At 37.7% G+C, this 16,450-nt stretch overlaps 1 protein-coding gene across 9 annotated transcripts in view; it reads left to right on the plus strand.

The window, feature by feature from the left end:
- Positions 1 to 2,816: 2,816 nt before the first annotated feature.
- The window catches only part of cac (cacophony), a 32,112-nt gene continuing 18,478 nt past the window's right edge, over positions 2,817 to 16,450 (plus strand). For 4 of the 9 annotated variants that reach the window (XM_066730912.1, XM_066730916.1, XM_066730917.1 and 1 more), the window contains exons 1-17: positions 2,826 to 2,948; positions 3,083 to 3,575; positions 3,805 to 4,001; positions 5,639 to 5,765; positions 6,909 to 7,495; positions 10,195 to 10,298; positions 10,763 to 10,918; positions 11,056 to 11,276; positions 12,402 to 12,505; positions 13,186 to 13,301; positions 13,476 to 13,535; positions 13,608 to 13,709; positions 14,429 to 14,641; positions 14,728 to 15,158; positions 15,227 to 15,549; positions 15,620 to 15,733; positions 15,799 to 16,362. In XM_066730912.1, the coding sequence (XP_066587009.1) occupies positions 6,930 to 7,495; positions 10,195 to 10,298; positions 10,763 to 10,918; positions 11,056 to 11,276; positions 12,402 to 12,505; positions 13,186 to 13,301; positions 13,476 to 13,535; positions 13,608 to 13,709; positions 14,429 to 14,641; positions 14,728 to 15,158; positions 15,227 to 15,549; positions 15,620 to 15,733; positions 15,799 to 16,362 (3,074 nt within the window). In that variant the 5' untranslated portion in view covers positions 2,826 to 2,948; positions 3,083 to 3,575; positions 3,805 to 4,001; positions 5,639 to 5,765; positions 6,909 to 6,929. Of the gene's footprint in view, positions 2,949 to 3,082; positions 3,576 to 3,804; positions 4,002 to 5,638; positions 5,766 to 6,908; positions 7,496 to 8,033; positions 8,135 to 10,194; positions 10,299 to 10,762; positions 10,919 to 11,055; positions 11,277 to 12,401; positions 12,506 to 12,659; positions 12,776 to 13,185; positions 13,302 to 13,475; positions 13,536 to 13,607; positions 13,710 to 14,428; positions 14,642 to 14,727; positions 15,159 to 15,226; positions 15,550 to 15,619; positions 15,734 to 15,798; positions 16,363 to 16,450 lie in introns of those variants that run through there. The other 5 variants (XM_066730920.1, XM_066730915.1, XM_066730914.1 and 2 more) reach the window with 5 other exon arrangements.

Consider the following 16,450-nt stretch of genomic DNA (forward strand, 5'->3'; position numbering starts at 1 on the left):
AAACCGGCGTAGGATCTCAACAAACCGGAAGCTTCACGGTGTTTTGAAGGTTGAAGAAGAAAAAAAGTCCTCCCATTTGATATTTGACCGGTAGGATCACACTGCATCAGTGTAGCATTTTAACTTGTTAGATAAGTCACTAATATGAACAATTATAATTAACTTTATTAAATATAAGTTAGTGCAGTTTATATGGAAAGATGGAGAAGCTTGCTTATTCTTAAAAACTTTTAAATCTAAACTAACGAAATAAGTTCACAAGAAAATTTTCTTTGTATTTAATGGTAAAGTAGGATGTTCTTTTAGCTTCTCAGTTGATAAAAAGTGACTAGGAACACCGCGATTAGAGAGAGAGAGAGAGAGAGAGAAACAAGTTTTTCCCTCTTTCGCATTCTTTTGAAAAGTGGAGGAAATGGTGGTAGGGGTAGTATGGTGCTTGTTGCCGGTTGGTGGTGTGGAGGGAAGTAACGTCGTTGCGCTAGCGTCAAGCAGTGAATCAATACCCGCATTGCGCGTGTCATCCCCTCCTTCCCTTTTCTCCCATCCCTTTCTAAACTATGCCTTTGTCCCTCCTTTCCTTTTTTTTCGAAAAGCAAAATTAACTAAAAATTTAAGGAAAAAAAACAAACAACATATGCAAGCGCATTGTATATTTGTATGTATAATTTGTATACTTCCAACGAAAACAGAAGAAAAAGATTAGCTCACGTAATGCGATGAGAATGGATTAATTTGCGAATGACCGAAGACGATCGAATGGGAAAAATGAGAGCACATCGACGTTGAAACCTTATTCGTCCAAGCCAACTATATAACGTAGTTACAGCGTTAGATTTAAGAAGACTATTCGATGAATCCGTTTGGTTGCGCTATACATGATCAGTGATCGTCAACGGTACTTATTCAGAAAGACAAGTCTACCTAATACCCTGAAAGAGAAACTCTTGTCTATGTATATTGCAGGTAATTAAGTGGATAGTATAGGTGCAGCACTACTGATACTATACATAAATAGTTTCTTATGTAACCTGTATCCTTTCAGAAACTGATACAAAATATTCTTTTGACAATTGCTTTCTGATTATAATATAATATTGTAAACAATATAGGTTGACCTTAACATTTATCTACACGAACAAGTGCAAAAAGAACGTATCCACCAACGAAGACAAAAGAACCCTATCCGGCAAATTGGCGAAGGATTTCATTGTTTTGATTCGCAATTGTTCTTGAACGCCAAACTCTTAAAATTTTATACAATGGACCACTAATTGCTCTTTATCAAACTGGAAATAGTGCATAAAATATGTGCATAAATTATTTACCCTTTCAACTAGGCTATTTTCTAATTTTATATTTATTTTATGTCAGGAGAATCTTTTGAATTTTGATCTAATTATAAACAAAGTTGTAAAAGCACTACGAACAACGTAAAACGGATCTTCTTGAGAAAAGTATTAAACTGGTTACATTTTTCTTGGTTAGCTAGGGTTTGTTTACGTTTTTCTGTATTCACAGTCGCCCTTGTTTGTCAATTATGGACACATGCATAGGTGTGAATACGCCTAGAACGAAAACTCGGTCAAGTTTTCTGCCAGAAGCATGGAACATTCACGCCTGCTTGATTCCTTCCTGCCAATAGATTGTAAATCTTTTGTTTTATCTTACATCCTGATAAAAGCAGATCTCCGTGCTCTTATAACGCACTCTTTGTCGTTTGCTCATGCTGATATAAATCATTAAAGGTCACTTACTATATTTGTATACCAATACGTAGAAACAGTATAGCTTTGCAGCTGTGGTAAGATCACGGGACTGCATCTTTTTCTAGAGTAAGACCATTTGCATTTTTTGCCAGGATAGAAAAACAGATCGATGTCTGGTAATAGAGAGCTATCCCTTGATTTCACAACGATATCGCAGAGGCTTTGGAAATAATAATATCGATTGCGAGACCGTTTGACGTCATATGGGATGGAATGGTATGAGGAGGTTACGGATATGTGTATGAGATGTTCCGGGGACGAGTTAGGAAGGATATCAGAGGGACGTAATGCTACATTGCAAATGCTATTTTGTGTATGGTCACGACGAAAAGTCGAAGTAAGAAATGAAGAGATATTTTAGGCGTACTCTAACCAATTCGTCCATACAACAAAACCATTCTTGAAATATTCCACGTTATACGTCTCTCTTAATATTCTCATTAAAGTAATTAAACGCATATATTGCATTTTTCACATGTCAATGTCTCTCTGGGAAGTGGAAAAAAAGGGCAACCGCGTCCACGCTTGTTCAGCGAACTCGTTGCGTCTGCGCTTCTCGCTTTTGCACGTTCCAGTACTTCCAGTTCCAACACGTTCTTTCTTACTCTATCTCCTCCTGCCCCTCTCTTTCCATATCCCCCTCTCCCTCTCTCTCTTTCTCTCTCTTGTACTTCGTCTATCTTTATCTTTGGCCGAATTTGCGCAAGTCGTCATTGGCCAGTGCCCGAACCTCGATACACCATCCAGTCTCCACTCCTGAAAATTGGAAAAGTATGAAGGATGAAACAGGTCATAAAGAAATGTTTTGAAACTCTTCTGTATGGTTTTACCTAATGCTTTCAAAGCAAAATAAAAGTATCAAAAGAAGAAATCTCTTTTTGTTCTCATACGCTAGTCTTGATAGGAATCTGAAAGAAAACAAAGTCAGTTCCTGCGAGAGGTGAGGGGGCAAGATGATTCTAAGAATCAGCGGGTATGCCAGAGGGCGCTGTAAAGTGCCTGTTCGAAGGTTTGAGGGACGTTAGAGGGATGTAAGCTGGCTGGGGCGAAACTCTGATCGATGTGCGATCATCGAGATTCTGACAGAGTCAAGAGAAGAAAAAAGAGAACATACGAACAAAAAGAAAACGAATTTTGATGGATTCAGCGAGAAATGGTCACTGGAATTCTTTTTTCTCTTCGGTAGGTAATATTTATTTCACCATACTCTGTATACGTATATATGCGTGTCGAGTATGTTTGTGCCAGAACAAGGCTAGTCGAGCACTCTATCGACTGTATGTGATATTCTTCTACATCGTCTCCCCTCTCTACAGATTGGCGTATTTTTTCTACTTTACAACGAGTACAGAGAGCTGAGAAGATTTTAATGAGACAATTATAGGCATAAAAGGAACAATTTTGAAACGGATAAAGCAGTGAGCAAGGAACGTTCCCGGGTCGTTGTAAAGGACTATCGGAGGAGGATTTTGGTGGTGGTAGGGGTAGATGGTGGTAGCTGCGGCGGCGACAGCGGTGGCTTTCAGAACCTCAGCCACCCTCCCCGAGTCACCGAGTCCCGAGACCCGACGACCCGATATGGCCAACCCGTACCGAATCTGACACTTGACAGAATCAGAATAGCAGTAGCAGTAGCAACTACGAAAAGGACGTGACGAGTTGTTTTGGTATTGGTGAATCCGTCGTGGTTGTGTTTCAATGTTTAGTGGCATTTGGCAGTAAATTCTATCCTATTGGTGTGTGTTGGTGTTATTAGCAAACGACGACAGGAGGAAAAGATAATACTTGTTTTGCTCTGGGAGAAAGAGAGTGAGTAAAGGAAATAAAGTGTCGATGGGAAAGAGTGAGAGGGGCAAGGAGGTCGAAAGAAATCAAAGTGTGAGTAAGAAGGAAAGAAAACAGTATTGAACGATTTTAATGAAAATTGGAATCGGTGTGGAAAGTATACAGAAATCGGTGTATATTCTCTTTCTGTCTCCTCCCTCCCCTCTCTTTCTGGTTAGTTGCTGTTACTTCAGTGCAACTAATTATGTTCTAGCTCTGGCGATTTTTTCAATACAAGAGAGGAACAAAGGGAATCAGTCATAATACTACAAGTGTTTTGAATTGGTGAGAAGGTAGTGATCGAAAAAAAGTGTTGGTGCTAAGAAAAGAACGATATTTTGCCAGTAGGCTAAACGAGGCTCGAACGTATGTAGGAACATGGCTGCATTCAACTTCTGCCTCCCTCTAGAGGTAGGTTGGAAAGCTAAGTCTTATGTCAGCCCTTTTCAACTATTTTCTTCCCATAACATTTTGCACTTATTCTTTTAATATATAATAATGTCAGCTCTGTGGAGTCTAACATCTAGCCTATCTCATAGGGCACGTGTCGTGTCATGGCCTTTATTTGTCACTAGTCACACACAGAGGCGCGCGTATTAATATCATGGAAAATTGAAACTGGAAAGATCGAAGCTGATATAATTCATTAAACGTATTAATACACTTTGAGCTCTATGTAAATATATATTTTGATGGAAGTCTGCCTGAAAGGGCACGCTCACGAGTGTATACTTTAACACACGACAGTGTGTATATACATAATATTAAGTGCCCTAATGTCCACAGTTATCCGCAGTAATGCCTGATATTGAATATTGTGTTGTTGTCGCATAATAGATGGTAAAGCTCATACACAAAAATTTGCTATACGATGAAAAATATATTTCGAAGCTCTTCTTAATATAAGCAATTGCTGAATGATTCGTTATCGGAAAACGATTGTCTTTGGAGAGAATACAAATGGAGGAGAAAGAATTATTAGAAGAGAACGAGGATAGTATACTATAGATGAATCTGCAATCGCCACGTGTGACGTGTGACGAGCTTTTGTAGAGTCTAAAAAGCTTAACGTTGGTAACACTGCGACGGAACTGGGTAAACCGGGTGAACGTTTGACTTTTGGATAGATAGATGGCTGTTTTTGTGCGTGCGCGCCTGGTTGACTGGGTAGGACGCAGAGTGGCGACAGTCGTCTGAGTTGTTCAGGGGTGAAGAGGGTGTAAGGGCGGTATGAATGAACGATCAATAGGTATACTATAGTTGCCCATCCGCTGTTAAGATGTAAATAAGAGTAGAGATAACGAAGCAGATTTTTCAAATTCAATGGTGGAGAGCATATCCTTAATGTAACTATATAGGCACGAAAAAAGAGGAGTATGTCTGACTAATGGAACATTGTACTACTGGTGTAAAAAGTAGTGCAGCATGCGTACATATGAGTTTTGGGCGCCTTCGTACACGTTGCACATTTTTTACACCCTCTTACCTTTAGAGTAAATATTAAAATTCTTTAATTTTCGATATAATTTTTATTTTCGAATATCGACATCCACAATCAAATTTATAGAGTCAGACGGAGTCAGATCAATTGCCTCTTTCTATCCCCTAATTATATCGATTCCATAACGGTTAGTACTCCAAACTCCCTACCCCTCCTGTTTCTCGGTTTTTGCTTAATATCTACACACGTCACACACGTGGCGTTCAAATATATCTGAAGAAGCATTGGCTTGACACCATTCCCATGTGCTGTAAAATTAATCAGGCACGTTAACGTACAATGTAGGGTTATGTCATATTAAAAATTATTGGAGGTTTAACGAGAGGATGAAATACGATACGATAAAAGTACATCAAATTGAGAGTGAAATTAGATAAGAGAATTATTTTATCGTATCTATTAATATATAAATATTTTATAGTAGAAACCCGTTACACCTTTTAAGACATCAAATTATGCAAGCGATAAAGCAAAAATATGAAAAAAGTGTAGAAACTTTAAAAAATGTGACTAAAGAAGACAGACCCATAACACACGGTTATTTCAGGTTGGCAGCTGCGCAAGAGGCAGCGCAAAGGGACCCTGGAACTGGATACGCGAGTTGGCAGCACAGGAGAAGGCCGTGGTTGGCCGGACTGAGCGGTCCCGGTGACTGGGCTAGCTTTAGAGGGGAGGTAAGCGTGTTTATACGCGATCAACAAACACAGTGGCATTATGGCTTGCTTTTCAATTACTTTTGCTTGAAATCCACAATTCCACAAGAAAGACGTAACATAAACAATCCACCAATGATTTTTGTGCATTTCTCAGAAGTCATTTCGAGTTCTTGAAAATATAAAGGAATTTGTATAGTATAAACAACAATTTTAGCAATTCACACAAAATGCAGTGTTTAGAATATCAATCCAATCTTTCTATCTAAATTAGCTGTTTCTGCGTTTTCAGAACTCGGATCGCAAACACAAAGTTTCACGGATATGTGACAGGTTTCAATTCCGTAACAAGTAGCAACATAATGAATGTCTTTTGTGCATTCACAATGGTTATTTCGATCTAAGCTTTTTATTCACCCATTCAAGAAATCGTTTCGAGTACTCGGACACAGAAAAACTTACTGCAACTAGTATTATATAAAAATAACTAATTTAATATTTTTTGATCGAATGCCGTGTCTTTGGTTATTACTTGAGGTTCTCCATCTAAATGACTGTTTATTTATAGGAAAACTCAGATCATGTAAGCAAAGTTTTATATTTATATATATCAAACAGTTAAATTTAATAAGAAACGTAACAAGAATAATACAATGAATGCTATCTCACATGGTACACGGTATCAGAATCGTTTTTGAAATGTTCTCGAACGTAATTTAAACATAGGAATACTTGAAGAACGTTTTTGATATTATGCATGCTACTTGGCTTTTATTCATTACTCGATAGTCATTTTATGTTAACCTCTATAGGGTCAGCATTCTTCGATATAAATTTAACAATTTTTTCAATTAAAAATTTATGTAACCTATATCATTAAGCAAATTGTAAGTTCATTACTGGCCAAACACATGGCTACTCAGGCCACCTAAAGCTTAATTACTGTATGCACGATTTAAGAAATTAGTTCTTAAACAGTTAGCTTAGCTTTTTCCGTCAAGATGCTGTGTCTCGAATATCAATCTATATGCAATTTATCATTTAAATTGACTGGTTTACGTAAGAGAACTCGGATGACAAAGAAATGCAATGTAAAAATCACGATTGAAGCGTCTCTAAGAGTTAATCCTGTATACGTAATAATATCGTATTTTCTGTCTGCAGGTACGACCTGGTCTGGTGGATATGACGCCAGGCCGGGAACAGGTAGGATGGCCGGGAGGAGGGGCTGGAGGTGGCGGTGTTGGTGGTGCCGGTGCTGGTGCCGGTGGTGTTACTGCTAGTGGAGGTGTAGGAGGAGGAAGCGTTGGAGTTGGTGTTGGAATTAGCGGTGGTGGTAGTAGTGGTGGTGGCGGTGGCGGAGGTGGTGGTGGTGGTGGTGGCGGCAGTGGAACCGTTGGTTCCGGTGGAGGAACGGCCGATGCAAGCAAGAAACCAACTTCTTTGTTCCTCTTATCCGAAGAAAATTGTATAAGAAAGCATACACGTTTCATAATAGAATGGCCACCGTTCGAATACGCCGTCCTACTCACTATCATCGCAAACTGCGTGGTCCTTGCACTGGAGGAGCATCTGCCGAAACAAGACAAAACGATCCTTGCGAAAAAGCTCGAAGCTACGGAGATCTATTTCCTTGCGATCTTTTGCGTCGAGGCGAGTCTCAAGATACTCGCCCTCGGCTTCGTTCTCCATCGAGGCTCCTATTTGAGAAACGTCTGGAATATCATGGACTTTGTCGTCGTGGTCACTGGGTGAGATCGAGTTCTTTTACTAAAAATTTCCTTCATAATATAATTGTAATCTTCTTCTTAGTATTACTTATGTGGCAAGACACACGTCTCTACTACTATTGACTCGTACCTTTTTCATTCTTCCTTCACTTATTTTCTTTGTATCATTACCTCCCCACTTCTTGTTCCCTGTCTCATACCTTTACACTCACCATAAACGCAACACCTATTCTTCTTCATCCTTTTTCCTCCATTCAACGGCTACACGTGTATCTCGCATTCGCAGAAACAAGTACGTTTCTAACATATCAAATTATTTTCATCCTACGAGAAATAAAATGTTATGCTACGATATTAGTCTTTTTCTCTCTCACTCTCTCTTTCTCTCTGGTGCAATAAGAGAGGAATCGAGTCAAGGGAGAAGAAAAGCGTCTCTTCGTAGGATGAGAATAAATAAAAAGAGGAAAGGAGGAATATACGTGGGGATAAGATTAAGGAAATAATATGTCGTTTAGCGAAACGTTCGAACAGATAGATTGTAGAGTGATCCTTAAATTAGGTCGATGACCGTGTTCGCCGAAACAAACGTGGATGTCGACCTGCGTATGCTACGTTCCTTCAGGGTCCTCAGACCGCTAAAGCTGGTTTCGAAAATCCCAAGTGAGTCACTTGCAAATCAGTAAGAATTCATACGTCTACACGCCCACGCATACTACTACTCACACCTACAAGCGCCGGTGTTCGTACAACACAAACGCAGAAACACGGACACGCTCTCTTTCATGAAAAATACATGCGTACATTGAGATGTATAGTTTCTTTTGTATAAATCACAACCCAGAAAACAATCTGTTTTGTTTCATTGAAAGTTGTAAACATCTAATCTAGTGTACACTTAGTTTAAGAGTTTGCAAATCACATTGAAACTAGCAATTAGCATACTGCGCCTTTCATTCTTTCTCAATCCATTTATTTGGTTAGCTGATTATTATAGGGTAACGATTCGGGTTTAAGACCCCTTTAGCGGCTGTGGATGCCTTAGCTAATCGATTTTCGCTATTATAGATAGGTGGATAAATTTTCAATATATATATATATATATATATATCATACGTATATGTATAATTATTTAGGTATCTATAATATTGTTTGTTGTCCAAGTATTTAGTTATCTCACACATTAATATTGTCACACTATACGTATACATAGTACAACTTGAGTGTCGAGTATTAGAGTTTTAGTCTGATTTTCATTAGAGCTATATAATAAATCGGCCTCTGTAACTTTTTGTGTAATTCAGCTATCACAGTCTCTTCTACACATTTTTAATATTTTTGTTGTTGTTGTTTCCAAACTTTGGACTTTTCGACGGTTTATTTATTTGTCAGCTTCTCTCTCTCTCTCTATCTCTCTCTCTCTCTCTCTCTCTCTCTTATTCCTTAACCAAGGAAAGAAAGAATATTAATTGAACAGGAGAGAGGAGATGCAAAAATAAAAACTAATCAGCCTGTGCTCCAAGGAATGAGAAGAAATCTTTCTTTGGTCGGTACATTCGTCCACGTTTAATACACGGTATGCATATGAACACGTACTATATCTAAAAACTAATTCATAGAGGCCTGATACTATCGTCTAGATATAAATTATATGAAAATCTATCTTTAGATAACGTTATTTATATTATATACGCTGGTAAATACATTATAATGTTAATTATATGTCTAGAGCAGTAATGTACTCAATCGAGCTCGTATTTCTTTCGTAGATCAGTCGCACTTTTTAGTATTGATTAGTCAATATTAATATCTTTGTATATCCCCAGCGATTCGTTTTCCTCGACGATCCTTCATCATGAAAATATCCTTGTATCCTTTTTCCATTTGGTTGTTATCGCTGCAGTTATTACGCCTAAAAATTATTGTACTCAGTTTTCTCCTCCTCTATCTTTCATTAGACATCTTCTCTCTTTTATCTTCTAATCCTAATCCCATATCGCCACTCCTTTAATTATATAGAGACATTTGTGTCAATGAATAAATAAAAATGAGGTCCTTTCTTTTTCAGAAATCTGGCACCTCTGTGAAAAACAGTAGAATCACAATTAGAGCATTACATGAATAGAGATAATCTTTTGATAGTAGAACATTTGGAATTGATCAAATATTTCAATAAGAAAAATTTGTCCAATGTCAAATAAGAGGCTTTTAATACTTGGTCGATAGCAGGACTCGTTGTACAGTATTCAAAATATTTGTTATTTTCTTTTTATAATTTTATATCAGAAATTAAAATTCTTTTTTTAGTTATTCTTAACGACAATATTTTGAATAACATATAAAGAGACATCCCTATCACCCTCGTACAAAAAGGTTGCTTCTGCCTTTCAGTAAATTAAAGATTGTATCTTTTCTCCTCAGATTTTGCATTTATTTTCAGAGTGAGAACAGATCTACTTCTCTTTGAGTGGTATGTTCGTCTGTGAAAATAACGATGAAATAATACTTGAAATAATCCATCATTTTCCTTTGAGAATATGAAAATGCCTAGGCTAGGATATGTTAGGATAGGATAGAATAGAATATAGGCTAGGCTAACATAAACTAAGCTAGATATACAAGTAGATTATTTAAGTATATTAACGTAGTGTGTGAATTAGTATAATTAGTATAATAGTGTAGTAAGTAGTAAAGTATGGTGGGGTGTGTGTGTTTTGGGCCAGGTTCATCATGGCGTTCTCGCAAGGCATAGAAATGGATATGGATCTACGCACGTTGCGTGCAATACGCGTATTGCGACCGCTCAAACTTGTCTCCGGCATACCGAGTAAGTAACGCTTCAATTTTTTATATGCCAACACAATCATGTAAAATCCAATGCCAGTCCATTGAGAGTAGAAGCGGTAATGAAACAGCCAAAATAATCGTGATAAAACAACAGCAACAATAACAATAACAGTCACCAAAAACATTCACATTACACCACGAGGTTTCGTTTGGACAATTGTCAATCGTAAAATTTTCTTCAGCAGGAATCTATGCTGAAAAACTGAAAAAAGAAGAGCAAGATGATCAGAGAACATTGTGCTCCAATTTTGTTGTCACATTTTTTTTTATTATACAGTATTATTCTTTCTGATTATTGTTCAAACGACACCCTGTAGATCGTGTATACTCTGCTACTGGCAGATGAAACGAGAATATACTTTTTACATAAAAATAAACAATTTTAGGGTAATCTTGGGATTGGGGTCATTGACCTTTCTCACTGAATCTTCATGTTGTATACAGGTCTTCAGGTGGTGCTGAAGTCCATCATCAAGGCTATGGCTCCTCTCCTGCAGATTGGTTTGCTGGTCCTTTTCGCCATCGTGATATTCGCCATAATAGGCCTCGAGTTTTATTCGGGGACCTTGCATAAAACATGCTACAGTATAAAGGATATTAGTGAGTATCGAATTTCAAGCGTGTCTTGAAAATAATGATGTATATTTTGTAAAAGATTATTCTAGGTGGTAAGAGAGTAGGATTAGTCTGCTAGATAAGTTTTTCAGAACCAGAAATTTGAATGCCTGTTATTTTAGGTCAAATCGTTAAGGAGGGAGAGCAACCGAGTCCGTGCAATACGGATAACAGTTGGGAGGCACCGTTTGGTGCTCACGTCTGTAACTCAAATGTCTCGATCTGCATGGATCACTGGGAGGGACCAAACTGCGGCATCACCAGTTTTGACAACATCGGATTTGCTATGCTCACTGTCTTCCAGTGCATCACTATGGAGGGCTGGACTGCCATATTGTACTGGGTAAAGCAGGAAATGTGTTCTTCAGTGTTAAACTGTAACGAGCCTGTATATCTTCTTTCTTTCATTTTTCTCTTCCCCTGGCCATCGCCCATTTACCACCTTCTCAGTGACTACCTGTCGATGTTTCAATTTAGCCATTTGTGTTCCTTGTTTTATTTGGCTTCTAAAAATCTTTGTGTATATTGTTTATCCATGTCCACTACTCTTCTTTGCCACTTCCTTTCATCAGTGGCTTTAACTGTTCTCTAGCTATATCGAGTGTATTTTTATATCCTTTAAACTATTTCTGTTTTCTTTATCCCTTCCATCCGTCATTATTTGTTTTTAACTCTTTTGCCTTTATTTAGTGTCGTATACATATGAACTGTGTGTACCTATTGATGTTTCTATCTCCATACTTTTATTTCTTGTTTACTTTGGCGTCTACAAATCTACTTGATGTAATTTGTCTTTTATCCTTGTTTGCCACCTTCTTATAAGTGTGGCTGTGGTTATTCTCTGATTACATCCTGGATACTTTTATATTATTTAAATAATACCTTTAGATGTTTCAATTTCGTTAATTGTATTTTTATTGTTTGGCTTCTAAAAATCTTCTTGTAATCATTTTTACCCCTTTCCATTACTTCTATTTGCCATCTTCTTTATTTAGCAGCTTTGAATATTTTATGGCTGTATCGAGTGTATTTTTACACCATTTAAACAATTTGTTTCTTTCCTTGTCCCTTTCATTCATTATTGTTCTTTTTTTTCTTTGTCTCTCTATAGCATCCAATACATATGTACGGTGTACCTATCGATGTTTCCATTTTGCCACGTTTATTCCTTGTTTTATTTGGCTTTTACAAATCTCGCACAAAGCAGCTAACACTGACGTATATGTTTGATGAAATTGCTCAGTATGACATTGTCAGTTTCAGTCCTCTCTCTATATCTCAATGTTGTATGTTCATTGTTCAATCATATTTACCAAGCTTAACATACGTTTTGTAAAATTTTCTCGAGGATATGTTATAATGGTATATAACTCGAGAAGAGAAATCTAGGCCCATTTTCATGGTTTGTTCATGTCGGATAATTACAGATAGTCATTCCAATTTCACACGAGTCTGCTCAATTTTACAGACAAATGATGCTCTTGGCAGCACTTACAACTGGATTTACTTTATACCATTGATCGTCCTTGGCTCTTTCTTCATGTTGAACTTGGTTCTTGGTGTTCTTAGTGGGTGAGTATTCTCTGATTAATCTCATTCTCTCTCTCTCTCTCTTTCTCTTTCTCTGATTTATAGCAAAGAGACAGGGAAGGGAGCAAAGTTTATGAGAAAGGAAAACACAAACATATATTGATCATATTTAAAAATCATTGATGCTTCTCATCAGGGAGTTCTCTAATGAGAGAACGCGAGTCGAGAGGCGAGCAGCTTATCAAAAAGCGAAAAGAAAACGCCTGTTCACTACTGCATTCAGTTCCTACTTAAACTGGATTACGCAAGCAGGTTCAAATCGTGCCTCTCATGTAGTACCTATATATAAATACAAATATAAATTTATATTTGCATTTATACATATATTTGGAAAGTTTTACCCCGTAGATTTTGGACAATACGTGCTAGTAGCATTTACAAGTTACAAAAGCCAAACGAGTAAAACACGCTCCTATAAACCATCTCTTTGCTAGAGAAATTTATGTAATAAGTATTTTTGCCAATAGAAAAAAGTTGTAACCAATTTGAGCTAATTCTTATTCTATCAGCTAGATCAATTTTAGCCTTTTAATAGGATAATGTCTGGCAGCTAGAAAACTAAAAGTTATTTCGTTTCAAAGAGTCTTCCAGTCATTCATTCACGTTTATATTTCTCAACGAGTGAAACGAAATATCTCACATTTGTTGTATAACGCTTGTAGAGAGTTTGCAAAGGAAAGAGAAAAGGTGGAAAATCGACAGACGTTTCTAAAATTAAGAAGGCAGCAGCAGCTCGAACGAGAACTGAACTGCTACCTCAATTGGATCTGCAGAGCAGGTTAGAGAAGCTTTTGAATCTGTACCAACTCCAATTTCCCTCATGCTTGTGTATGCACGTATAAATCTTGTCTTTATTCGATCCTTGTTCCTCTTTTATTTACTATCCCATTTTTGTCCTACTCTGACTTTTTTCTTAACATTATTTTCATTAATAATATTCTCACTTTTGCAGAGGAGGTCATACTTGCTGAGGAAAGAACAACAGAAGAGGAAAAAATGCATATATTGGAAGGTTTGCAGTCTGTTCTCTTAAATTGGACTTTATCAATTTCGTTTTGTATCGATTCCTTTTTTATTTTTGCAGTGCGAAGACGAGCCGAAGCAAAGAAGAAGAAATTAAAAAATTTGGGCAAAAGTAAAAGCACAGACACTGAGGAAGAAGACGCCGATGATGATGTCGATGACGGTAAGTTGTACAGATAGTTGTACATGATCGACCATGTCGATCGAGTTTCTACAATGATAAATGCTTTATGAATGCTCCCCAAATCTTATCGATGAACGTTCTAAACACACGCTGTCAGATGATCCTCTTTTTTCAGAACCTAAGAAAGAGCTGAAAGGTAATTAAAAGCCTTGAATGCCATGAATGGTCGTTGATGCAAAATTAATTTTAAAGGGGGTGGGTGGGTTTACAAGGTCAAATGTCGTTTAAAGAAAAAAAAAGAAGCTTTTGTCTTTTATTATTGTGCATTAATATTATATTCGGTGTGTCCAGTTGGTAGTTTTCATTTCAACTAGTATATGTATAATAACAATTATTTTTTTTTTATATTCATCTCCAATTTTAGTTCGAGTCAGAATTATTATCTTCAATTAGTAATAATAATTGATATAAGATTTCTTATCATTTCACACTGTTGAAGAAACAAATTGGTAATCGTTAGACGAAGCAAATTTTCAGTTTCATCGCATAATAGTCCTTGGTTTTAGCAAATTACTACATAGTGCAAATTTGTTGCTTAATGGTAGCGAGGCATCTTAGAATAGTCACACGTTTATACGTAAAGTGAATTAATCATAAATACATACTCTTATCATATATAATATATAGTATTTGTGTGTGTGTATCAAACAGCCAAGCGCCCTAGGGCATTTTACTAAATATATATGAATTGTTCACAGGATACTCGAGAGCTTCCTACTTCAAGTCGAAAGTAAAAAACAAGGGTACCTGTATGCAATTTTGGCGTGCCGAAAAGAGATTCAGATTTTGGATACGTAATTCGGTTAAATCGCAAAAGTTTTATTGGTTCGTTATCGTCCTTGTGTTCCTGAACACTGTCTGCGTGGCCGTCGAGCATTACGGGCAGCCCGATTGGCTAACGTTATTCCTTTGTAAGTAATTGCAGCAGTTGTCAAATGGTTTTTTTTCCTTATTAATAATTAATACATTTTGTAACTGATTTCTTTGTTTTGTTCAGATTACGCCGAGTACGTGTTCCTGGCCCTTTTTATGATGGAAATGTTTATAAAGGTGTACGCGCTGGGTCCACGCACTTATTTCGAATCGAGTTTTAATCGGTTCGACTGCGTGGTTATCTCAGGCTCGATCTTCGAGGTGATCTGGTCTGAGGTGAAGGACGGCGCCTCCTTCGGTCTCTCCGTCCTACGTGCCCTGAGACTCCTGAGGATATTCAAAGTGACGAAATATTGGAAGAGTCTCCGGAACCTCGTCATCTCACTGCTCAGCTCGATGCGCAGCATCATTTCTCTCCTCTTTCTGCTCTTCCTCTTCATTCTTATATTTGCTTTATTGGGCATGCAGCTCTTTGGTGGACAATTCAATTTCGATAATGGCACACCGCCCACTAACTTTAATACCTTTCCCATCGCTCTGCTTACCGTCTTCCAAGTAAGACTCTTTCTCTCTCTTTCTCATTATTACTCTAGTTTGCAAAATTAACTGTTCAATACTTACAGATCCTGACTGGAGAAGACTGGAATGAGGTGATGTACCAAGGTATCGAGTCTCAGGGTGGCCACAGGAAAGGCATGATTTATTCATTGTACTTTATTATACTGGTGCTCTTTGGCAATTACACTCTGCTGAACGTCTTCTTGGCTATCGCCGTTGACAATCTTGCAAACGCCCAAGAACTCAGCGCTGCCGAAGACGAGGAGAAGGAGGAAGATAAGGAAAAACAAATACAGGAGCTCGAGAAGGAAATCGAATCCTTGCAAAGACCTGGTGACCATACAACTGCAAACGTTGATATACGATCGTCCAGTCCTACTAGAAACTCGTACGTACCCCATTAATGTAGGAGAAGATATTTGATATGTAACCAGCATTTTTATAATTTAAATAAATAGGGATGGATTGGACAGACAAGCGTCGGAAGAAAAGAAGCAAAGCGATGACGACGACACGGGACCAAAACCAATGCTGCCATATTCCTCCATGTTTATACTGTCCCCTACGAATCCGTGAGTATCCATTCAGCTGCAAAACGTTTTTGAGAAAATCTTATAACAAATGATTATTATTGCAGTGTGAGAAGAGCTGCTCACTGGGTCGTCAATCTGAGATACTTCGATTTCTTCATAATGGTGGTGATTTCGTTGTCGAGTATAGCGTTAGCAGCCGAGGATCCAGTTTCGGAAAATTCAGCGAGAAACACGATTCTCAACCATTTCGATTACGCGTTCACCGGTGTCTTTACCGTCGAAATGATCTTGAAGGTCATCGATCTGGGTGTTCTATTGCATCCAGGATCGTATCTTCGCGAATTTTGGAACATCATGGACGCAGTGGTGGTTATCTGCGCCGCAGTTTCATTCGCCTTTGACATGAGCGGAAGCTCAGCTGGCCAAAATCTCTCAACGATTAAGTCGTTAAGGGTACTGCGAGTTCTTCGACCTCTCAAGACTATCAAAAGAGTGCCCAAACTTAAAGCTGTATTCGATTGCGTCGTCAACAGTCTGAAAAACGTCATTAATATTCTAATTGTATACATATTGTTTCAATTCATATTTGCCGTTATCGCTGTTCAACTGTTCAACGGTAAATTCTTTTATTGTAACGATGAGAGCAAGTATACGCAAAAGGACTGCCAGTGAGTTGATTTTTTTTCTCTGTTTTTGTATAGTTGCGGCTTGTGTAATAACAGCTAATTCTTTCTTTTTATCAAGAGATAATAAGTG

The sequence above is a fragment of the Prorops nasuta genome, unplaced genomic scaffold (assembly GCF_024137725.1).
Source record: "Prorops nasuta isolate Cenicafe-Biocafe unplaced genomic scaffold, Cenicafe_Pnas_1.2 PNAS00008, whole genome shotgun sequence".
In the NCBI taxonomy this organism is placed as follows: domain Eukaryota; kingdom Metazoa; phylum Arthropoda; class Insecta; order Hymenoptera; family Bethylidae; genus Prorops; species Prorops nasuta.